The sequence below is a fragment of the Myotis davidii genome, unplaced genomic scaffold (genome assembly GCF_000327345.1).
Source record: "Myotis davidii unplaced genomic scaffold, ASM32734v1 scaffold289, whole genome shotgun sequence".
Lineage (NCBI taxonomy): Eukaryota > Metazoa > Chordata > Mammalia > Chiroptera > Vespertilionidae > Myotis > Myotis davidii.
The window spans coordinates 1,320,394-1,345,088 of NW_006299717.1; the positions used below are offsets into that span (position 1 = coordinate 1,320,394).

Below are 24,695 nucleotides of genomic sequence, written 5' to 3' on the forward strand. Positions count from 1 at the left end.
AAGTTTGTAACTAATTACTCATCGCCAGCATTCCAGCTTGCTACACGACAGCGATAAGCTTTTTTTTCAATATTTCAAATACAATGTAAAAGCAATTTTAAGCACATTACTTAATTACAAAATGGAATTAAAAAGCTAAGTTTCCTACCTATCCGTTAACGGAGTGATAACAAGTCGATCGGTGCATCCCAGAAATTCATTTTGGTAAATAAAGTCAACGTCTGTAATAGACACTACAGTCTGATCCAAATCTTCTTTAAAATAAAATCTACTCTGTTTTAGCCATTCAAAGTCAGTTGCTGATTTGATATGCATTTTTACCTTAAAAACATGAAATACAAAGAGATTGCATACTGAATTGCAATAGCATAAACCACGGCATATGGGCAGTTTTTATTCGCTCATTCATGAACTGATTCTTATTCATTTAAAGTATATTTATTGAGTCCCTCCTTGGGCCTGACACCATGCTGCGTAAAAAGAGACAGACATCTGAAGCTTACAGAAAAGGACAAAAGACAAACAGATAAATAAGTAATTGTGATAAAGTATGAAAAGAAATTCAGGGTTTCTGAAAATAACTAGCAAGAGGACCTAACCTAGTGTCAGGTGTCTGAGAGGGGTACTCAAATGGAAAAAAAAATACCTTCAAAACTAACACCTGGCTCAGTGAATAGAGCCAAACCTGCCTGTGGACCAAAGGGTCCCGGGTTTGATTCCGATCAAGGGCACATACCTTGGTTGCAGGCTCCTCTCCGGCCCGGGGACCTGGTCAGGGCTTTTATGGGAGGCAACCAATTGATGTGTCTCTCTCACATCATTGTTTCTCTCTGTCTTTTCCTCTCTCTCCCACTCTTTCTAAAATTCAATGGAAAAATATCCTCGGATGAGGATTAACAATAAATAAATAAATAAATAGATAGATAGATAAATAAATAAATAAAATCTAACACCTGAATAAATAGTAGGAATTAGCCAGGGAAATAAAACAAAAGGGGTGGGTGATGGAGGTGTGGGAGGGCAAAATGTTTTGGGCAAAGGCCTGGAAGATCTGGTTGGCAGTTCAAGAAACGGAAAGAGCCTGGACAGTGTGGCTCATGATTGAGCGTCAAACTTTGAACCAGGAAGTTGTGGTTCAATCCCCGGTCAGGGCACATGCCCAAGTTGTGGGCTCAATCCCCAGTAGGGAGTGTGCAGGAGTCAGCTGACCCATGATTCCCTCTCATCATGGATGTTTCTCTCTCTCTCACCCTCCCTCTCTGAAATCATTAAAAAATATTTAAATAAATAAATAAATAACAGAAAAAGAAACTGAAAAAAGTTCACAACAAACTGAGGTATCCAGGACTCTAGACAGAGGAATAAGAGTTGGGGCTTCCCAGGGCATGAGGAACAGGTCGGGCATTGCTCTCATGGCAATGGGGAGCCACTGGAGGGGTTAAGCAGGAGATGCTCATATGTGCACACACACCTTCCTACACCAGCAGTACAGCCAAACTCATCAGCCTGCCCGGTCCCCAGTGTAGACCTGTGGGGCAAGCAGTCCCAGGCTCCCAGCACCAGGGATGCAAGAGGTAGCAACCAGGTAAGCATGTTTAGGAACAAATACCCCACAACCACATTATGACTCGATTGGCAAACTTGGAGAAACTCTAGCCCTGCTCATGGAGAGAAATCAATGTAGCAAAGTGGCAAATGGCCCCCTTCACTGCTCTGAATCCCAGTGGCCCATTTCCAGGTCATTAAAGAATGGACCTCTGGTAACTATAGTGTTCAGATCTCTATCTAATCAAGTTTCCAAGCTATATATAAGCTTGCTTTTCGTTGTTGTATTGTTTCAGAGTTCATGATGCTGCCTCTCTTCCAGTCAAGAGTTCTGCCTTCCCTCCTGAAGCACAGCTTGTATTTTGTCACCTTAAAAGAGCTACTTTTGGGTAACATAATCGGTGCCTCCCCCAGGGTCTCGACTCTCTGACCCGGAACCCCCAGCCATGGGGATGCAGTCAGCCACTTTCAACAATCCGTTAAGATGGTGAGGAGGTGATGAAAGAGGATGAAGAAAGAATAGCTAAATTTTTATTGAGTTATTACTGTAGAACAGGCTAGTCTAAGCATTATACATGAGAAAATAAAATGCAAATATGCTGGCCCAGAAATCTCATTTTAGTTGGGATGCAAATAGATCATGAGTTCAATAGTAACTAAGACAAAAAGAAAACAGTTCCATGGTTTTAATTTGTATAGATTTTAAAAATCCATTCTGTATGGAAAGTAATGCTTTGCTCAGCATTTAAATTTAAAAGAAATGTCTTCCATGGGACTTCAGCTTTAAGAATCACTGAGAGATATACAGACATCAGCCTCAATAGTATGCTCTTAGCAGGTACAGTAATGGATTCCATAGGAGTTTCTAGAGGTGGAGTCCAATGAAAGGCAAAGTACAAAGGAAACTGCAATTCAGTGAAAGTAAATCTGTAGAAGACCAAAAAAAATATGGTCTAAGTATGCTTGATAATTAGTTTGATCCAGAGATCAATTCTACAACAGTGCTCATACACATATGAACAACCTGGGAATCTTGTTGAAATGCAGATTCTGATTCAGTACATGAGTTGGAGTGGGGGAGAGGGGAGTGGTGGGAGAGGGAGGGGGAGAGGCTGGAGATCCTGCTTTTCTAACAAGCTCCCCGGAGATGGCAATGCAACTGGTTGGCATACAACACTTTAAGAGATCTTCATTCCAGGGGAATAAATAGACTGCAGGTCCTTCAATCTCCAATAATATAACTTATCTGATCAGAACTTCTTATCTGATACAAGTTTGAAACAGATTGCCTGTGATCATATTATTTAAAAAGGGTCCAAAGTTGCATGAATTATGTGTCTCTAATAAAGGAAAGAGGTGCCTTTAAAATGAATCAAATGAAAACACACACACACACACACAATATTAGTTAAAGACAAAGAGTCAAATGTTGGTATATCAAAATCTTCTGGAGTCCCTTCCTTACAACAGCTAACCACTGCTTTAGGAGAACTTGGTCTTGCTCAAGGCGGTTGGTTACTGAGAGTTCTATCTAAAGGTGATTCAAATACACCTCCTACTCCCGCCCTACAAAACCTGGGCCACACCACGCCCATGAGGCTCTGCTGGACACCATCAGCTGGACAAATATCCATGAGAGTTCTCTGAAGCTTGACTCTATTTGATTCCTTCCCAATCAGCCCATCATAACTCAGGATTAAGCTCATCAAAATTGTATCATGACTCTGTTATTTGGTTTAATGGAACAATTGGTTCACATCACAAAGTTGGTTCCAGACTTTCAGAATGGCAAACGTGAATATACATATATGGTTGCTTATACCACCAAATATAGATATTTGTAGACATGGTGTACACACACACACACACACACACACACCAGTTGTGAAAAAGGGTCAGGAAGATAAGAAGGTTCATATAAGTTAGGGAATATATAACACTTAATTTTTCATTATTAAGAGCACTAAATTATTAACTAATACACTAAATTACTTAAAATTAAGAAAAAAAAGATACTTTACCAAGTCATCAAAAATATCTCTCTGATGCACATGGATAGTAATTAGAGTTTCAAATTTCACTCTTTCAAACTTGCTTAGGTCATGTGTTGTCTGGCTAATTAGAACATTTAGAATATCCAAAAATTTCTGGTTGGTTATTTGCATGATTTTCCTGTCATCTTTTGCATTATGTAAAGCCTCTTCTGAATCGTGTGTCCACAGCATCTGAATTCCCAGAAGCCCAACCTACAAATCCAGCAGACAAACAAGCCACACATTTAAAACACGTCCTACAGTGAAATTTGCTGGTCACTTATTCACATGAAGGCAAACAGAGTTTTATTCATTTTAAACGAAAAAAGGGACATGCATTTCTCCACTTCCAGAAATAGTTTTCCATAGGTCTCTTTGCAACTGCCTACCTCCTTTCTTGACCTCCACTCCCTTTAATATCCACACCTTTAGCCACATCTACTTTTCTGTCTACATATTTATCTAAAGGAGAGAGACAGAAAGTGAGAAGGGTTCGAGAAGCCTGTCCTTTGTCCCCTGATGAAGCTAAGGAAACCGTGAGAGAATGTCACTTTACCTACAATTTCTGCCCCAGAAAAGGGAGTAAAAGTGATCGTATTTCCCCCACCTTCACCTCCTCCATACAGCAGTGGCCCCCTTGGGAGCATTTATTCATCCGCCAAAGAACAGATACAAAGTCATCTGGACCAAAAAGGAACCCACATTTGGCAGAGGGTTGAAAGCAGTGTGTGAGGCATAGAGATGCTACTGGCACTGCAGTAGGTGAAGGGGAATAAAACCCTCTCCTGATCCCTGCCTCCTCCCGGTAGAGCAGCAGCCAATCCCGGGGTCTGTTGGTGAAGACAAATGAAAGCGCCTGGCAAAGGTGAGCGACAGAATGCAGAGGAAGCAGCCAGTGGCAGGAAGCTCCCAATAGCAAGCAGATTCTAACCCTGATGGCCCCAGAGCGGGACAGTAAGATAGGAAAAGCAAAGGGAAACAATACAGAAACAGCAGGGTAAGGCTGACGTACAGACCCTGGAAAATGACTGCAGAGGGGTACATTCCAAACACGAATCTTTAAAATGGCTATCCTGAGTCACCAACAAAAGTTTAAATTATGTTTTCAACTTCGTTTAAGCAGGCAGAGGATATAATAACAAAAACTGGAGGCTGTCTCATTAAAATAAAAAACAAAGTAGGAATGCTCATTCTTTGCAATATTATTTGATGCCTGTAATTAACACATTAAAAAATACTGAAAGGGAATACGCGAAATATTTACAGGCATCATTTCCAAGCGGTAGAAAGATGGAAAACTTTTATTTTCACTTTCATAGTTTTCAAAATTTTTCAAATGTTTGTAACAGGAATCCATTGCATCCATTCATAATCTTAGAAATGTGTTTTGGAATAAAGCAAAGAAGAAATTTTTTAAATGGCAAATAAAACCTCAAATTAACATTGTAGTGGACAGATTTCAGTTCTTTGGAAAAGTTGCTCTAGAGAGTAAGGTGAATGCATATATTTTGAACGAATATATATTCATTATTCTTTAAAGCAATTTTCCCAAAGAACTGATATTTGCCCACTACAATGTCAAGATTCTTATCTAAACTTGTTTAAAATCTCACCTCTTTATTTGCATATATAAGTACACTAGAGGCCTGATGCACGAAATTCATGCAAGAGTAGGCCTTCCTTCCCACAGCTGCCTGCACTGGCTTCCCTGTGGCACCTGGGACCCGAGCTTCCTTCTGGCCGCTGGCAGGCACCTGGGACCTGGGCTTCGTCCGGAAGGTCATCTGGTCTAATTAGCATATTATGCTTTTATTATTATAGATATGCACACTGAAGAAAATCCTGCAAGCTAGCCAACTTCCCTGCTGTCTCCTGCTCAACTTGATCACTGCTCTGACCTTGCTCTTCAACTGCTCCATCTGTAACGCTCCCTCCTCTGACTAAACTAGACTGAGCCTCTCCTTCCCAAAACACAGGTGACCCAGCTTTCCTGGGAGAGGAAAAGTATATTGATTTCATCTAAGCAGCTATTTCCCCAGCTTATCAAATAAAGTATTTTATAAAGATTTATCACAAAGTTAATAATACTAGTAAAACCATTAAGGCTTGCCAAGGATATTATACATTATTTAAAAATCACAATATTAGAGTGTTCTCTGCCATAAAGATTGTTTCTCTCTCTGTACTTGTGCCGTTTGAGTGGATATTTCATAGCCCTCGGCCATGTCCACTGTGTGTGCAGTCCTTCAGGATTTGGAGTACAGCTTGGCAGGAACAGGTGGAGAAGAAATATGGTTTGGGCAAAAACTGCCTACATTTTCCTTGGATATCTCCTGCCTTCTATCCCATACTGTCTCTGACCCAGATCACAGGTCATCACTGGTCCTTTATCCTGGCTGAAAATGTGATGGAACTATTGGCATTTTCTCTATCTGGTTTTAAGAGTATTTGGCACATTGCAATGCCCTTCTCAGAGCCAGAGGACTCGTGAGAGACAGCACCTGCTCCAACCCCAGCCTCTCTCAAGGTCTTTGCGTTCAAAAGTTAGTTGCCTGAGAAGGCCCCCTTTAACAGACTGTGCCAATTCATAATCACTTGAAGGGAAAATAAATAAAAGGCAAGGTGGATTTTGTTTCCAGAAAAGACATGCTCATATGCTCATTCTCTTTCTATATACTACTAGAGGCCCAGTGCACAAAAATTTGTGTGCTGGGGGAGGGTCCCTCAGCCAGGCCTGTGCCCTCAGGGGATGTCCAACTTCTAGTTTCCAGGAGGCAAACAGTGGGGTGCTTGCTGGCCAGCCTTGACCCCCCTGATTGCCACTGCTGGTAGATCTGGCGGGGGAGGGAGGTGGCAGGCGCCCAGCTGGGGGCAGCTCCTGAGTTGAGTGTCTGCCACCTGGTGGTCAGTGTGCATTATAGTGACCAGTTGTTCCGCTGGTTGTTCTGCTGATTGGTTGATTTGCATATTAGGGTTTTATTATATACTACTAGGGACCTGGTGCACAAAATTTGTGCACTGGGGGGTCCCTCAGCCCAGCCTGCCCCCTCTTACAGACTGGGAGCCCTCAGGGGATGTCCTACTGATGGCTTAGGCCTGCTGGAAGTAGGCCAAGCTCCCAGCCTCTCTTTTATTTTTTTTCTGGGTTTTATTTATCTTCTATAATTGAAACTTTGTAGCCTTGAGCAGAGCCCAGGTCCGCTGGAGGCCTCTGGCAACCCAGGCTCCCAGCCCCTTCTTGAGCGGAGGCCACAGCCAGCTGGAAGCAGGTATCTGGGATTTATTTATCTTCTATAATTGAAACTTAGTATAGTCCAGGGCAGGCCAGGGCAGGCGGGAAGCTTGGCTTCCTCCATTACTGGGGGCAACCCAAGCCTCCTGCTCCCTTCAGCTCTGTGGCCGCTGCCATCTTAGTTGGGTTAATTTGCATACTTGCTCCTGATTGGCTGGTGGGCATGGCTGGTGGGCGTGGCTTGGGCATAGCAGAGGGATGTTAATTTGCATGTTTCTCTTTTATTATATAGGAGGATATCCACATCCATATCTGTATCTGTATCTATACCTATGATTTTCATATATAAGGTAAAATTTCCCATAAATGGTTTTAGTCTCTGTATATTCTTACTGAGGGGAGAGCAGTGCAGGGGATGGGTGGGCCTGGAACGGTGTGGTGGACAAGAGGGTGGTTGGGAGCAGTGGGTAGGCCTCCCTAACTAGTTCACAGCTACACCAGGCCACTGCCTCCTGAGCATCCTTCCCCCTTATTTCCATTTCTCATAACCATTATTTAAACAGTGTGTACTCTCACCTGTGCTGGAAAGTGACTGAGGAAAGGTAAGAGTTGAAATCCCGAATCACTGATTTGATAGAACCCAGATCGAATTATGTTATGTAACGATGACATCTGCATTTTTAACAAGTCCAGAAGCCAAATCTCTACGGGACCTTTGGCCATAACAGGACCGTCCAACTAAAAAATAGATTATAAATATATTACATATTGGTAACAAATAGTTCTATATTTTACACAAAATATTTAAAACATGAGTAAAATCAACTAATACTATAGGTGGAAGGAACTAGAAAGATCATCTGGTCTAAAACTTTCATTTGATAGATAATGAAATGAGTCCCAAAGAAGTTAGCTGATTATCCAAACTAGTGTGTAACACGGGGCTACAGAACTGGAACCCAGGCCCACCCCCTTCTCATGAGAGAATTGCATTCTCCTCATAACAAAAGTGAAACCACGTTAAATTACAATAATTTTTTCTCCTTCTCTTGATATGACGGCCAGGATCCGATCGTAATCTTTTGCATGAAATGTCACTTCATTTATGTTGTCAGATACCGCAGGGAGGTGTGGCTGTAAGAAGCACAAGACAACGCAAAAACATCATCCAGGAGCCTAAATACAAAAGCCGCTGAGACGTTTTTAAAAGCCTTAGTATTTTAATCTTTGTAAAATATCAAGAATTCACTTCACTGTTTCAAGAAGAAAAAGAGAAAGAAAAGAACCTTTGGCTGCGTTGGGGACGCACATTAGACCTCTAGACCAAGGAGATTGGAGTAATGACTGTCCCCTCTCTCCCGAGGGACCAAACCACACGGTCCCTCCCCAGCTCTGTCCTGCCTTCTCTCTTGGCTCCACCTCTGTCTTATGCAGCAGCTTTTGCTTCTATCTTTTCTCATCCCCACAACTTCCAGGAAACCAACAGGGAAGCTGTTATTAGCGGTTTCCCAGACTCCAGAACCAGAACTGGCCCTGGGATGCCTCCTACTCCCAGTTCTCTGTATCTTCCTCCTGGAAGTATTGCCCTGGGAAATGGCTAAAAGCATTTGCAAAGCATTCCAGATGGAAAAAAAGACAAATCGAAACCACAACTCTATTTGATGTAAGAATATTTAGACTAAAATACTCATAATAATGAGTTACAGTTAGTGAGCACGTGGTGTATGCCAGATACTCTTCATTGCATTATCTCACGTAATCCTCATGGCAAGCCTATGAGGTGGAGCCATTAATTTCCTGCTTGTACAGACGAGAAAACTAAGGTGCAGGAAAATTAAGAAGCTGCCCAAGGTTGTCCACCTGCTAAGTGGACATAATCAGTGACCTTTGCCTCAGGCTCCAAATACACAGAAAAATGGACATTGTATAATCAGCATAATTTTTTTAAATATATATTTTTATTGATTTTTTACAGAGAGGAAGGGAGAGAGATAGAGAGTTAGAAACATCGATGAGAGAGAAACATCGACCAGCTGCCTCCTGCACATCTCCTATTGGGGATGTGCCTGCAACCCTGGTACATGCCCTTGACCGGAATCGAACCTGGGACCTTTCAGTCCGCAGGCCGACGCTCTATCCACTGAGCCAAACTGGTTTCGGCAGCAGCATAATTTTTAATGCTCTCTTTCTTGCCTCCACTTTTAAAGTGTTAACTTCATTTTTATTGTCCATCATGTATGCTGGGGGTGGGGGGGAGGACTGGGACGGGGGGAGTGTTTAGGTGACAGATACTTAGGTTATACCTGTATGGTATGGGAATCACTGGCTTGTCCAAGAATTTCCAGAAGAACTGGATCAGATACAAAGAAGAATCTTGGAAATAGTAATCGCTTCTTCTCCAAATACCTTTAAATAAAGTCACATTACCAAATGAGATGTTTCTGAGTTATTTATTTTTAGCCAAGACATGATCGCTAAACGTCGTCAATAAGATAACAGCAAACACCTGGAGTCATTGCCACTTGCCTCTGAAATGTTTTCTTAGAACCAAAGCCCATGCTACACCCTGGATGTCACTTGAGAAAATAAGTGAAGACAAGAAAGGACTCCAGAGCAAGCCTGCCCATCTACCCATCATTTTCTTCCTCCTCAAGAGCGCTCCTGCGACCTTCGAGTACTATGAACCTCATAGGATGACGTAACCCAGCATGAACGTAATTCATCCACAAACCAGCACATTTTGAGTGAAAGAGGGGACAACGAACCGTTAAGCTAAGACAGCAGCATAAACTTAGATGAAGCAGGATATATGTCCACCCCATTTCACAGAGAGCCCGAGAATGAGCTGCTTTATAAGAAAATTACCCATGAATTTGTCTGGTTAATTTGTTCTCTTAGTGCACATTCTACTCCATGCCAGTTGGGCTGAATGGAAGCTCCCTCCCTCCCCCCGCCCACAAAAAAAGACAGGTCCTCATCCTGTTCCTTGGAATCTGTGAATGTGACCTTATTTGGAGAAAGGATTTTTGCAGGTGTGCTGAAGTTAAGGATCTCAAGAAGAGACCGTCCTGGATTATCCAGATAAGCCCTAAATCCAAGAAGTGTGAAGTATGGTAGCAATCATCTCAGGTAGAAACTATAGTTTAACTTTAACCCTGCTGTTTGGCTTCTGTACTTATTTGCTTTGTTTAACAATAGAAAAGTTATTTTGATTTTCTCAATTATATAAATCATCCCATTCGACTGAATATGCTATTGATTGTAATTTGAATACCCCATTGGTTGTGGTCATTACTGGTTTTAGAAAACACATTCCTCTGCACCTGGCGCCCAGGCCTGCCCAGGAGACAACCTCTTCTTCCCTTGCTGAAATACAGAAGCAACATAAAATTACTGCTTCCTACACAAAAAAAAGAAACAAGATAAAAACAGAAGTTATCTGAGTCCTGGACTGCATTGGGGGGGGGCGGTGATCTAGAAATGGGGGATCTAGACAGGAGCATGTCTTCTAAATCTGTTAACTTGCTTTATCTCATCCCATCTAGATACTTTTAAACTTCATAATGGTCCTACAAGCCAGAAGAATTCCCTACAAACCTTTCCAAGAGGAAGAAATGGGATGTTAACCCCTTGGACGTCGTCCCTTTCCAGCAGGAAGTAGTAAAAGATCGATCAACACCCCTGTTCACCGTAATATCCCGTGGTTGTTGTACCACAAGGCTGAAAAGCTTGTGGGACAAGGTGGGGAGGAATGTGAAGGAAAACCCCTATTCTGTAAAACTACTGTTTGGAATTGTCTGCTATTCTTTGGACAGCCTCTTATTCTGAAAAAGTAACTTGCTTTCTAGTCTGCTTGAATAATGGGGGAGTTAAATTAGCTGTCTGACCTTGTAGGCCAGAGACTAGATATACCCAATGCCATGCCAGTTGCATTTTTTAATTGATAGAACTGTGTAGTTTTCAAGGCCGCTGCCAGCAAGCGCACAAAGGGCTGGCTCCTCCATAAAAAGGGAAGTTCTGCTTGTAGCTTTGCTTAGAATTTGGATTCATTTCCCTAAGCCCACCGCGGTAAATAAAGTGTAACTCCAAACTCTCAGAGCGCTGTTTGGTTCTGGTCCGGTTTTTCTGTAACACTCATAAGAGAAATACAGGATGAAAAACAAAGTGAATTCAGAGACAGAGAGATAGGAATTATGTAGCCACCAGCCAGGAAACTCCTAGAGTCACCAGAAGCTGGGAAAACAAAGAAAGACTCTCCCTTAGGGCCTTCAAAATTGCTGACACCTGATTTCATCCAAAACTGGGAGAAAATGGGTTTCTGTCATGGTGATTTGGTACCACAGCCCTGCAAAACCAATACTATGCCTTCACTCACCCACCCCCACGTTGAAGGTGTCTGTTTTTGCAGAAAAATTAAATTTATGTGAAATGTTAAATTACTATTTACCCCTCCCACCATCACTGCCAAACCAGAAATACAGAGTGTCCCCCAAAAAGTATATACACTGCAACAGCAGGTAGCTCAATTTTGAAAAGGAAATGTATTTTAGTAAACACTGGCTTTATAATTATTCAAAGTGTGTGTATACATTTGGGGGGGGGGACACCCTATATATAACTTGTTTGGGATAAAACACCAGCACGTATAAAACAATAGGTCATTTAGAAATAAAACTTACCCTGTCAGTGACTTCTGACACACTTCCAGCTGTTCGTGTAAGTGAGGCAATAGCTGCCCCATGGTCTCATCGCCCACACAGCAGCTGATCACATTGGGGTTCTCGTGAGCGCGCTGCATTATCTTGACCCATGACTTGTCAATATTCTGGAAACGTTTTGCTTCCTAAAAAACAAATCCACAGTCAGTCAAAATCAGCATGTAGAAACTTGAATAAAGCAAGTATTCACATTGGAATTTTCTATAGTTCTTCAAATCAGCCTCTATTAGTCTCAGGCTACATAATTTAAAGGGGCGATTCCTTTTCATTTGAATTAATTCTGAACAACAAAAACCCAAAGTCATAAAACTGCTTATTGAAATACTGCTTCATCACAACAGAGCTGATCACTTGTTTCCTTCTTTTTAATCCGTTTTTCAAAGTACCACGTGATTGTTTTGCAAAGCTATCAACTTCAAGCTCAAATCTAGTCTTTCAGCTGCTCCTGGTGTTTTGGTTTGATAAGAAAACTGAAAAAGTGTGAACATAATTTGATCTCAGGATCCTTGGAATAATTACAGCTCAATAATACCCCAGGAAAAAGAAAGAAGAAAACAGTAAAAACCCAAAACAAAGCTTCATTTATATTTTTTGCAAATTAAATTTTTCTATTTATGATGGATGACAGTAAACTTTGCATTCAATTGTGAAAATACCTCTAGAAATTGGCATAATCTTGCCTATTTTAAAACTTTTAAGTGCATTTTTTAGGATGCAACTTTCTGGTTAAAAAAGATTTGTGTTTTTAAAATGTGTTATGTAATGAATGAAATCTATCATTTTCAAAACTCTTTTATCCTTGATTTTTTAAAAAATATATTTTATTGATGTTTTTTACAGAGAGGGAGAGGGATAGAGAGTTAGAAATATCGATGAGAGAGAAACATCGATCAGCTGCCTCCTGCACACCCCCTACTGGGGATGTGCCCACAACCAAGGTACATGCCCTTGACCAGAATCGAACCTGGGACCCTTCAGTCCGCAGGCCGACGCTCTATCCACTGAGCCAAACCAGTTAGGGCTATCCTTGATTTTTCATCTGTATAGATCCTGTTTACAGATGTGGAAATTCAGAAAAAGGGAAATTACCTTCACAGAATAACACTATTAGTGAGTTATTGGCATTTATTTAAAAGGTTCCAATCAAGCTGTTTTAACAATTTTGCTACATGCTTCTAAGGCGAAATTTCCTTGCCCCCTGGTATATTTCTGAACTACCATGAGCCAACTTACTGATAGTTTATTGCCCTTACAGAATACAGATTAATTTTAATTCTATTCTCAGCGGGATAGGATATTAATTCTTGGAAGAGATGAGCTGCTATAATTTAACAGTACCACACTTGAACGCACCTCACATCTTCAAACAACCTGAGAGTTTTCACTGTTGGAAAATATGTGAATTTCTTCTTTCTACTCATGTAAATCAAAGGTCACTTTTAAAAAATTGTTTTGTAAAGGGCCAGATTGCAAATATTACAGGCTTTGCAGGCCATATAGTCTCTGTTATAAATACTCAACCCTGCTTTTGTAGTGCTAAAGCCTGTGAACAGAACATAAACAAATGGATACGTCTGTGTTCCAATAAAGCTTTATTTACAAAAACAGGCAAGTGAGCTATCGTTTGCCAGCCCCTGGTGAATAACCAAGCCATGACTTTTACAGAGACATGTCGACAACACACACCAAATTATTCTAGCAGAGTTACAAAATCCACATTTACCTGAGGCAGCTGTTTGGCAATATCTCCACCTACGAAGACAGCTTCAAGATAAACCCAAAGGTTCTGGACTACCAGCCACTCTTCAATTATGTCTGAGGAAGTGGACAATTTATACACCCAGTTCTGTATATTTTTTTTAAATGGAGCATTATATCTAAAAAGAGTGGGAAAACATTACATTTCAATGATGACTGAGAAAGCAGTATGGCCTAACAAAGTAAATTATAGGAGAAACATTCCTTCGGAAACTGTTTAGGCCTATGGGGCAATACAATCCTTAATGGCCACAGGAGGACAAAGAGCAGGAAAACCTTGCTGGCCCAGGAATCATAGCATATAAGGAGTTGAAACTGTCCTAAAGACCCCTAGTCGCACATCTGCATGCCATCTGCATTCCAAGTGCACCAGCTCAGGCCCCAGACCCACAGAGGACCCAGCACAGATATAGCCACGCTCCACCATAAAAAAGTGCAAAGTGGGAAGCGCCAAGCCCCTAATGGTATATTCCTTTCATGTGTGGCCAGCATGCTTTTCCTGGACCACTGGATGAATATTTGAGCAGGTTTAGCCAAGGAGGGCAATGATGACAAATCAGAAAAATGAAAGAGAAAGAACATAAAGTGAAGAAGTCTTGTCAGTGGGGAATCAAGATGTTCAAGATATAAGCGGCTGCTCAGCCAGCCGGCGTGGCTCAGTGGTTGAGCATCAGCCTATGAACCAGAAGGTCACAGTTCAATTCCCAGTCAAGGCACATGCCTGGGTTGCAGGCTCAATATTCCCAGTGTGGGGAGTGCAGGAGGCAGCTGATCAGTGATTCTCGCTCATCATTTATGTTTCTATCTCTCTCTCCCTCTCCCTTCCTCTTTGAAATCAATTTTAAAAAGAGAGAGAGAGAAACTCCTAATTTGAGGAAGAATAATTATGGGGACCATCAGAAAAAAATAGGAAGGGAAGATGGGTATATGAAAGGGAGATGGAGGCCATGATTATTAAGGAGGAAAGGTAGTTCATGGAGAGACAGATAAGAGTCAGCGCTCTAGGTCAGAATATCATGCTATGCTGCAACTGCGAAACTGGGCTTTTTATACCCCTAATTACCAAAATAAAATTATAAAAATTAACCCCAAAGTATAAAATTACCTGTTGCTTAGTAAGGAACCTAAGACCATTAAGCTGTCCTCCATCAAGGTGATGATTTCTGCTGACTCACTTCCTTTGAGTAGAAGCTCTCCCTTTCCCTTAAACGCTGCGAAGCTCAGGTTCTGGTTGGTCCAGCTGTCAGTAACCTGTGCCAGCTTGGCCTCGATATCCTTCTCCTTGATGGCAGAGATGCAGATGTCCTTCGGAGAGAAATCCAAGAATGTGTCACGGCATCCCCATTACAGGTTAAGTGCCCTGTAAAACCGCCGAATTTTTTAGCCTGGACCTAGAAGTCATTTAGTCATTGTATGGCCAAGAAATCTGAGGCTCAAGATCCTGGTATTCCAAGTTCAAACTAGAACCTTCTAAGACTCTGAGTGCTAATTGTTTTACTTTACCACTCACATAAAATGATGAAACTTAAATCATCATTTTTCTTGATTATATTTTAACTGGAGTTTTGGGGCCAAAATTGAGATAATCACAGCTGCTCTATCTCAGCAACTTGCTATGAGAAAAAAAGAGAATATATGTGAGAGTCTTGTGAACTCTTTAAAGTAACATATAAACATTGCTATCTTCCTGCCTGGTCAGGCACTAATATGAACATCTCATTTGCTTAAAAGTCAATTCTATTTTTATCTGATGGTTTTTCCTGTTTTTTTTTTTTTTTCTGGGTATTTAGCTGAAAAACACCATGATGGACCGAGAGGGTATTCTGCTAAGTGAAATAAGTCACACAGAGGAAGGCAAATACCATATGGTTTCACTAATATGTGGAGTCTAAAAACAAACAAACAAATAAAAAAACACACAAAAATAATGATCAAACAAAACAAAAATAGACTCATAGAAACAGAGACCAAGATGGGTGAAAAAGGTGAAGGAGAGTATAGTAAAAAATATTGTGATAAATTTGTATGGTGGATGATTACTAGAATTAGTGGGGTGCTCATACTCTAAGGTATAAAAATGTTGAGTCACTATATTGTACACCTGACACTAATGTAACTAATATAATACTGTATACCGACTATAAATAAATAAATGCAACAGAGTACACATTCTTCTCAAGTGCACATGAAACATTCGTCAGGACAAATCACAAAAAACAAGTTCTAATAAGTTTAAGAAGACTGAAATCATGTCAGGCATCTTTTCTGACTATAATATATGAAACTAGAAATTAATGGCAAGAAAAAATGGGAAGAATCACAAATATGTGGAGATTAAACAATATGCTACTGAACAACCAATGGATCAAAGGAGAAATCAAAAGAAACATCAAAATATACCTTGAGTCAAATGAAAATGGAAATACAACATACCAAACGTTGCGGGATGCAGCAAAACCAGTTCTAAGAGGGAAGTTCATAATGACAATTGCTTACATTAAGAAACAAGAGAGATCTCAAATTAACAACGTAACTTTAAACTTCAAGGAAGTAGAAAAAGAAGAGCAATCAAAGCCCAAAGTTAGAAAAAGAAAATAACAAAGAGCAGAGTGGAAATAAATGAAATAGATACTAAAAAGACAATAGAAAAGATAAAGGATGCTAAGAGCTAGCATTTGAAAAGACAGACAAACCTTTAGCCAGACTCACCAAGAAATGAAGAGAGGTATGTCAAGTACATGAAATCAGAAATGAAAGAGGAGACGTTACAACTGATACGCGTGAATTATGTAGGGTTATATAGGAGACCACTATGAACAACTGCACAAACACGAATTGCACAGTCTAGAACAAATGAATAAGTTCCTAGAGAATCACCTATGAGGAAAGACAACATCTGAACAGGCCAATTACTAGCAAAGAGTTTGGATCAGTTATCAAAAACCTCCCAACAAACAAAAGTCCAGGACTGGAGGGCTTCACTGGTGAATTCTACCAAATATTTGAAGAAGAATTGATACCAATCATCTCAAAGTCTTCCAAAAAATAGAGGAGGGAACACTTTCAAACTGATTTTATGACCCAGCATTACCCTGATAGAACACCACATAAGAAAATTACAGGCCAACATCCCTGATAAATGTACTAGTAGATGCAAAATCCTCAACAAAATATTAGCAAACCAAAATCAACAACACATGAAAAGGATCATACACCATGACCAAGTGGAATTCATTCCAAGGATACAAGAATATTTCACTATCCACAACTCAATCAATAAATTAGAAACATCACATGATCATCTCAATAGATACAGAAAAAGCATTTGAAAAATTTCAACACCTACTCATGATAATGCCTCTCAATAAAGAGGGTAAAGAAGGAAAGTACCTCAACATAATAAAGGCCACATATATGACAAACCCACAACTAATGTCATTCGCAATGGTGAAAAGCTGAAAGCTTTTCTCTAAGATCAGGAACAAGACAAAGATAACACTTTTTTTCAACATAGTACTGGGAGTCTTACACAAGTAAGAAATAAAGGCATTGCCCTAACCGGTTTGGCTCAGTGGATGGAGCATCAGCCTGCAGACTGAAGGGTCAAAGGTTCGATTCCAGTCAAGGGCATGTACCTTGGTTGTGGGCACATTCCCTGTAGGGGGTGTGCAGAAGGCTGATCAATGTTTCCCTCTCATCGATGTTTCTAACTCTCTATCCCTCTCCCTTCCTCTCTGTAAAAAAATCAATAAAATATATTTTTTTAAAAAAGAAATAAAGGCATCCAAATTGGAAGGGAAGAAGTTAAATTGTCTCTGTTTGCAGGTGACATGATCTTATATATAGAAAACCCTAAAGATTCCACACAAAAAAAAACCCTGTTAGAACTAATCAAAGAATTCAGTCAAATTTCACAATACAAAGTTAATACACAAAATTAGTTGCATTTCTATACACTATTAAAAAAGAAATTAAGAAAACAAACTATCAAAAAAACAAATTAAGAAAACAATTCTGTTTACAATTGCATCAAAAACAATAAATTAATAGAGATAAAAAGACATCTACAATTAAAATTATAAGATGCTGAAAGAAGAAATTGAAGAAGAAATAAGTAAATAGACTATCCATGCTCATGAATTAAAGAATTAATGTAGTTAAAATGCCCACACTACCTACAGATTTCAATGCAATCCCTATCAAAATTCCAATGTCATTTTTTTACAGAAATAGAATAAACAATCCAAAAATTTATACAAAAACTACATAAGGCCCTATATAGACAAGTCAATATTGAGGAGGAAAAACAAACCCAGAGGTATCATGTTTCATGATTGCAAACTATAATACAGAGCTATAGAAATCAAAACAGTATGATATAGGCATAAAAACAGAAACATAGATCAATAGGACAGACTATAGAGCCAAGAAATAAAACCATGTGTATATGGTCTATTAATTTATGACAAAGGATCCAGGAATATACAATAGGGAAAGGGCAGTCACTTTAATAAATGATGTTAGGAATACTGAACAGCCACATGCAAAAAAAAAAAATGAAAATGGACCACCATTTTACATCCTACACAAAAATTAACTCAAAATGGATTAAAGACTTCACCTGAAGACCTGAAACCATAAAATTCCTAGAAGACAATATAGGTGGTAAGATCCTTGACAGTGGTCTTGGCAGTGATTTTTTTGGATCTGACTTCAAAAGCCAAGACAACAGAAGCAATAATAAAGCAGTGGAACTACATCAAACTAAAAAGTTTCTTCACAGCAAAGAAAACCATCAACAAAGTGAAAAATCAACTTACTGAATGGGAGAAAATATTTATAAATCATAAATCTGATTTAAGGGCTGAATATCCAAAATATATAAAGAACTCATACACCTCAATAGTAAAATAAAACAGCAACAACAAACAATTTGATTAGGAAAATGGGCAGAGGATCTGAATAGACACTCCAAGAACACATACACATGTAGAGGTGCTCAACATCACTAGTAATCAGGGAAACGCAAATCAAAACCACAATGAGATATCACCACATACCTGTTAGAATGGCTATCATCACAAATACAAGAAATTACAACTATTGTTGAGGATGTGGAGAAAAGGGAATCCTTGTGCTCTGTTTGTGGAAATATACTAGTAAATTTGTGCAGCTACAATGGAAACAGTATGGAGATTCTTCAAAAAATTAAAAATAGAACTACCATTGATCCAGTAATTCCACTTCTGGGTATTTATCTGAAGGAAATGAAGACTCTAACTAAAAAATATATCTGCATTCCCATGTTCACTGCAGCATTGTTTACAATAGCCAAGGCATGGAAACAACCTAAGTGTCCATCAGTGAATGAATGGATCAAAAATGTATGGATATTATTCATCCAGAAAAAGGAGAGAAATCCTGCCATTTGTGAAAACATAGATGGACCCTGAGGGCATTATGCTAAGTGAAACAGGTCAGACAGATCAAGGAACAAATTGGTAAGGGTGACAGGGGAGAGTGAAATGGATGAAGGTGATCAAAGGTACAAACTTCCAGTTACAAAATAAATAAGTCCTGGGGGTATAATGTACAGCATGTTGACTGACTCTCTCTCTATATATAAAAGCCTAAGCAACTGCTATAATTGAACGACCAGAACGATTGGAACAACTGGTTGACCAGTCACTATGACATGCACTGACCACCAGGGGACCGACGCTCAGTGTAGGAGCTGTTCCCTGGTGGTCAGTGTGCTCCCACAGGGGTGTGCCGCTCAGCCAGAAGCCAGGCTCACGGCTAGAGAGCGCAGCTGCGGTGGCGGGAGCCCTTCCTGACTGCGGCAATGCTACTGGCGCATCAGGCCGGGATGAATGCAAGCGGCCTGGCACCGACTTGGGCTCCTCCTGCCTGCCTGCCACTTGGTGCACTGCTATCTCCCCCGAGGGGTCCCGAATTGTGAGGGGGTGCAGGCCAAGCTGAGGGTCGTCGCCCCCCCCCCCCCCCCCCCAAAATGTGAGGGGGTGCAGGCCCAGCAGGGGGTCGTCCCCCCCCCCCCGCCGCCATGCACGAATCTGTGCACCAAGCCTCTAGTAGTTAATAATACTCTATTATATATTTGAAAGTTGCTAAGAAGTAGATCTTAAAAGTTCTTATCACAAGAAAATAAATTGTATCTATGTGTGATGACCATTTTGCAATAGATACATGAGTCATTGTTGTAAACCTAAATCTAATATAATATTAAATGTCAAATTATATCTCAAAAAAAAAATACCATGCAAACACTAAGCATAAAACAACAACAAAAAAGGAATCAATTAAAAATCTTAGAAAAGGAAAATATAATATTTTAAATAGTTAATAGACATAGGGGAAAGTTAGAATTAGGAATCTGGAAAATGTTCTGAGGAATTCACCAGGTAGACAATACAGAAATAAACATATTTTTAAATGGAATTGTAGTTAAGGCATAAGGGAGGACAGACTGCAGAACTCCAAAACTAACATATTTCAAATAATCATATTATCTCCCTGAGTTACAGCATTATTTTGCAAAATAAAGAGATGTTCAAGACCATCCCAAATTTTGAGGGTGCATTATATGGGGTAATCAGTATTCCCTTGAATAAAATGTCTGCTTGTATAATTTTCATAACAGAAAAATGAGATATTCTTTAAAGAACCATCTTATAATTTCATGTACCTCGATGTCATCCTTATTTTTAAGGAGTGGCGCTTCCATAATATTTCTAAGACAAAAGGAGTCAGATTCCACATCAAATGGGGTTCCAGTTAACTCAGCGATTCGATCCCAGTGTCTCAGCTTCATTGCCTTATTGGTCATCATTTCTAGGAGAGGACACGACTCACTGAAATCATCAATTCTTTTTTTCAGATCCAAATAAGCCTGCCAATCTTTAAGCCCTTTTGGAAGTTTACGGCACCTTTCAGAAAAAAAAAGAAAAAATATTTCATCTACACGTTTCTTTGAAGAAGGTGTTATGTATTTACAGCAATATAACAGGACAAACTCATTTGTGATATACCTACAGGACCCTAAGAATAGAAGCACTATAAAAATGTAAGTTTAATTCAACTGAAACCCACCTGTTTTGAAATTCCTGCAGTTCCGCATTAATTTTTTCAATGTCAACATCTCCCCAAAGTATTTCGTAATAACCACTAATATTGCCCATTACGGTGTCATACAGCCCATATAACTTCTGCAGCAAATTGAGTTCCTTTCTGAAAACAAATAATTAAGTCATTATATAATGTATATTTAAAAAATAAGTTCCATTATCATATAAGCAGAATTAATCCAATCAAATAAATCATACATTGTGTGTATAAAATCTTATAGATACCAACAAGGCATACGACCCTGTCATTTTTCAAAGACTTTATTAAAGCTCCATGCATCAGGTCAAGTTTACAGCTCTGACGTATTCAAAATCATACTGTGACCTGACATTGACAAACGGTTTGATCATTATTACCATACCAATCATTGCAAACAATGTGACCAAAACTTGATAACAAGATCACAGCCAAGGCTAAGGTTTGATTTTTTATTTCATATGCAAGCTGGATTTTTATGAGAATGTCTGCCTTTAGGTCTGACATTAACCATTACTTTCCTACCAAAAGCTTTCCCTCATGTACCCAAATGGAATTATATCCAAAGCAAGAATAAAAGGAGGGATTCCAGGTCCATGTAAAAGAAAAGTCTTTCTTGTATAAAACACCAAAAATTGACCCCTCAACAGTGTTTTGGATTTTGCCAGGTATTCCAACCATTAGTTGAGGGATAAGGGTCCAATGGACCCAGTTTTAGTTTTTTAGTTCATTGCTTCATTAGCCCCATTTGTAAAAATTAATATTCACAACTGTTATTATTTATTATAGACAATTCAGAGACTAACGCTAAAATTTGCTTATGTTCTTAATGGAGTAAAATTCATTTTATTTTCCAATTATCATATGGGTACACTGGACCCATTTCTAAATCTAAGACACATTCTGGAATCCTAGTCTCCTTGTTTTTTCCATTTCTTGTTTCATTTTACTAATTCATCATCCTAGGAATTATTTTAATTATTAACCACTGATTATTCCCAATTGTGCTAAAATGACGAAAATAGTAAGGAAAGAGGAGAATAATGAAATCTCCTCTAAGGATGATGCAATAGCAGAAAAAAATCACTATTGCATCAGCCTTCAGGTTTCTTACTTTATTTCTTACTAAATAAAGTATTGCATCATTTTGCAAGAAAGTACAAAAAAAAGAATTCTGGAGATACCATTTTTTGTAATCTTTTTATTTTTGTTTCTTTAATTTTCATTTTAAAGAGTTAAGAACTTAATTTTTTCATTTTCTACCTAAAGCAGCAGAGAGAAAACTATTGACAAAGGAAGATACTTCCGCAACATTAAACAGAAAAGAGACAGACCATGAAAGAGACTGTGTAAGTGAAATCTCAGACTGAGTCTTCAGATGATGATAATCTAGATGAGTTTTATTAAGCTCAATGATTTAGGGGTGAACAATATATTTCCGAAGAGGCCAGGGCTTCACATGCAATATTTTGCAACAAAAATGTAGACGATATCATTCTGCCAAAAAGGTGTGACAATGTTTTTTCATTATTTATGATGTTTATGTCAGTTTTATTTGATACAAATGTTGAAGGCAGATTTGTATTCAAAGAAAATAGGTGATACAGAAATTTAAAAAATTCACTGACTTGATCATTCAAACCTCAAAGTAATGATTTTTGAATGTATATTGCAAGAAGGATGGTGATCTGAGTTTTCAACAGTCTTGAGTCTTAAAAGTGCAGGGCTGAGAAAAACCCGAGGCGATGAAGAGCTAGAAGCGCGGGAGATGGATCTGCCGCCTGGAATCAATGTTTACAGACGGGACGGGATGCTCCAGGGCCATGACTGACAGCTGCTGAGCAGCTGGCTGCAGGCAGAACTCGGTCTCCATTCCATGTGTATAGATCTTAAAACCAGGACATTATGGGGGGAAAGTGAGTTTTCACTGCTTAAGTTCTTGTTACAATTTCTAATAAAATTGCTTTTCACCATCCCCTTATTCTTACTTCTGTAAATTATGCATAAATTACTGAAAAATGTTTTAAAACAAAAAACAAAAAAGGGTCCATTGGTCCAAATGGTAAATAAGAATGGTAATTTTTCCTAGAATACTAAGGGTGAAAATAAAGCACTGAGCCCTGGCCAAGTAGCTCAGTTGGTTCCAATGTCATCCTCGTACACCAAGGTGGAATAACAAATTGATGTTTCTCTCTCTCTCTCTCTCTCTCTCTCTCTCTCTCTCTCTCTCTCCCCTCCCTCCCTCCTTCTTGTTCTCTCTCAAAAAAATTAATAAGTAAAAGAACATTTTAAAAAATAAAACACTGAGTCTCAGTCGGAGTATGGAAAAAATAAAAACTTAGGACCTTTTTAAAAATACAGATTTCCTAGGACCCAGCCCCAGAGATTCTGATAGAGTAAGTCAGGGTCAAGGGCCAGCAGACATAAGCAATGCTAACACACTTGGTCACTGAGTTAAGCTTGGTGAACGAGTACTTTCGGAGAAGAATACAAACCATCTACCCTAAATGGCGGAAGCATTACTTTACCTTCAGACAATTTCAGGCCTGTTTTGCCATGACACTTTCATGCTGTGACTTTGAAAGAAGGCAACATAAAGTTCTTTCCTAAAGCCCAGATCCCAGTAAGTTAATACCAAGACAAGGTCCTAATCAGCTCGTTTTGCCCTTAAGGAAATTATATTTAAAATTCTATTAAAATATACTTGTTTAAATCCTAGATCCACTGTTTACAATCATTTCAGTTCCTTGGTCTTCAATCTCCATGAATTCGATGTCTGCCCAATTAGGAAGAGCACTTAGCACAAATTCCTTAAGCAGACTGAGAGCTGAGAATGGCTACTCCTTTAAATAAACAAAAGTTACCCAAAATTACAGTGCTTCCGCACAATCATTGACACTATAAAAAATACTGAAAACAATAAAGCATAGGCTAAACTTGGCTATGAAGACCCAGAATTTTTGCCATGTATTTTCTCCTATTCTAGAACATTCCTTTTGTATATGGAGACTATGTATACAATGGGTTGGGGACAGCCAAGAACAAGGGGAGCATTTAAAAGTGTTCCATGGGCAGCCGCCCATCTCTACATAATAACGGATTTAATGATGACATGATTCTTCTAATGGACAGTATTTAATTATTTGCTTTTAACATTTACAAAATTTCTACACTTACCTGACTTTGTGCAAGACCTCATAGTCAGTCACAGGCAATCCAAAAAGTTGTTCACCAGATGAATATGTAACAAACTTTCTCCACAGGTCATCAAAATTGGCCTATAAAAGCGTTTTTGAATTGTAGTAAAAAATAATTAATTCAGGCTCCATTAAAGTAGAATGTATGATAATTGGAATAAAAGCTACATTGAGGTTTATTTAATATGCTCTTTGAAACGACAATTTATAAAGCAAGTGAATGCTGATACCAAGCTATGAAAGGAAAAGTTAAGCACTTAAGAAAATTAGCTTTCAAGCATTCTAGAAGTCTCCATTTTATATAAAATTATTTCTTTAATAAATTAAGTGGCCCCCAGAAGACCTATATTTCAAGTTCCCATAAACATGTCTGCAACACAATTTTTAAAACTGCATTTAAAAACATCTGTAATTCAGGCTTTAGCACTAATTTAGATGGGTCACATCTCCTGCAGGGTTCAAATGAGTGAAGTATCCATATAATCCACTCAACCCTATTTTCTCTGTAAGCAACAGAGTCTGTAAAATGAATGGTTCCATTTCAGCACCATTTGTGATCATTCTAACATTTAAGCTGTCAAAGTCAATGCATGTCTTTTGAATTGGAGTTGGAATCTCCTATAGTTAGAATGCTAAGTATTAACAGTGTTTAAAACACAAAAGCCAGGAGAAATAGTCCACCTATGACAAGATATGTGTGCGCTACTTCAAATAAATGATAGAATCATTGATTGGCTGCCTCCTGCACGCCCCCTACTGGGGATCAAGCCCACAACCCAGGCATGTGCCCTGGCCAGAATCGAACCTGGGAACTTTCAGTCTGCAGGCCGACACTCTGTCCACTGAGTCAAAAGGGCCAGAGCAAGACCATGGTTTGCATTTTTTATATTCCCTGGTGGTTAGTATAGTGGGACTATGTGGCTCTCAGAAAAGGAGAGATGAAAATTTCAAAGTTAGCATACATTAAAATACTGACGTCTAAAAGCTTGTTCATGCGGTGAAGCAGTGGTTCTCAACCTTGGCTGCACATTAGAATCACCTGGGGATCTTTTTAAAATCCTGATTTCTGGGCCTCATCCTCCGGAAATTC

The 24,695-nt window shown here is 39.2% G+C and overlaps 1 protein-coding gene across 1 annotated transcript in view; it reads right to left on the reverse strand.

The window, feature by feature from the left end:
• Nucleotides 1–24,695, reverse strand: part of DNAH8 (dynein, axonemal, heavy chain 8) — a 294,659-nt gene that overhangs the window by 175,673 nt on the left and 94,291 nt on the right. The window contains exons 32-42 of the mRNA XM_006775895.2: nucleotides 23,586–23,686; nucleotides 20,397–20,534; nucleotides 19,993–20,233; nucleotides 14,392–14,591; nucleotides 13,252–13,405; nucleotides 11,490–11,653; nucleotides 9,114–9,216; nucleotides 7,840–7,944; nucleotides 7,387–7,548; nucleotides 3,567–3,791; nucleotides 149–321 (exon numbers count right to left, since the gene is read on the reverse strand). Coding sequence (XP_006775958.1) covers nucleotides 149–321; nucleotides 3,567–3,791; nucleotides 7,387–7,548; nucleotides 7,840–7,944; nucleotides 9,114–9,216; nucleotides 11,490–11,653; nucleotides 13,252–13,405; nucleotides 14,392–14,591; nucleotides 19,993–20,233; nucleotides 20,397–20,534; nucleotides 23,586–23,686 — 1,766 coding nt within the window. The remainder of the gene's footprint in view (nucleotides 1–148; nucleotides 322–3,566; nucleotides 3,792–7,386; nucleotides 7,549–7,839; nucleotides 7,945–9,113; nucleotides 9,217–11,489; nucleotides 11,654–13,251; nucleotides 13,406–14,391; nucleotides 14,592–19,992; nucleotides 20,234–20,396; nucleotides 20,535–23,585; nucleotides 23,687–24,695) is intronic.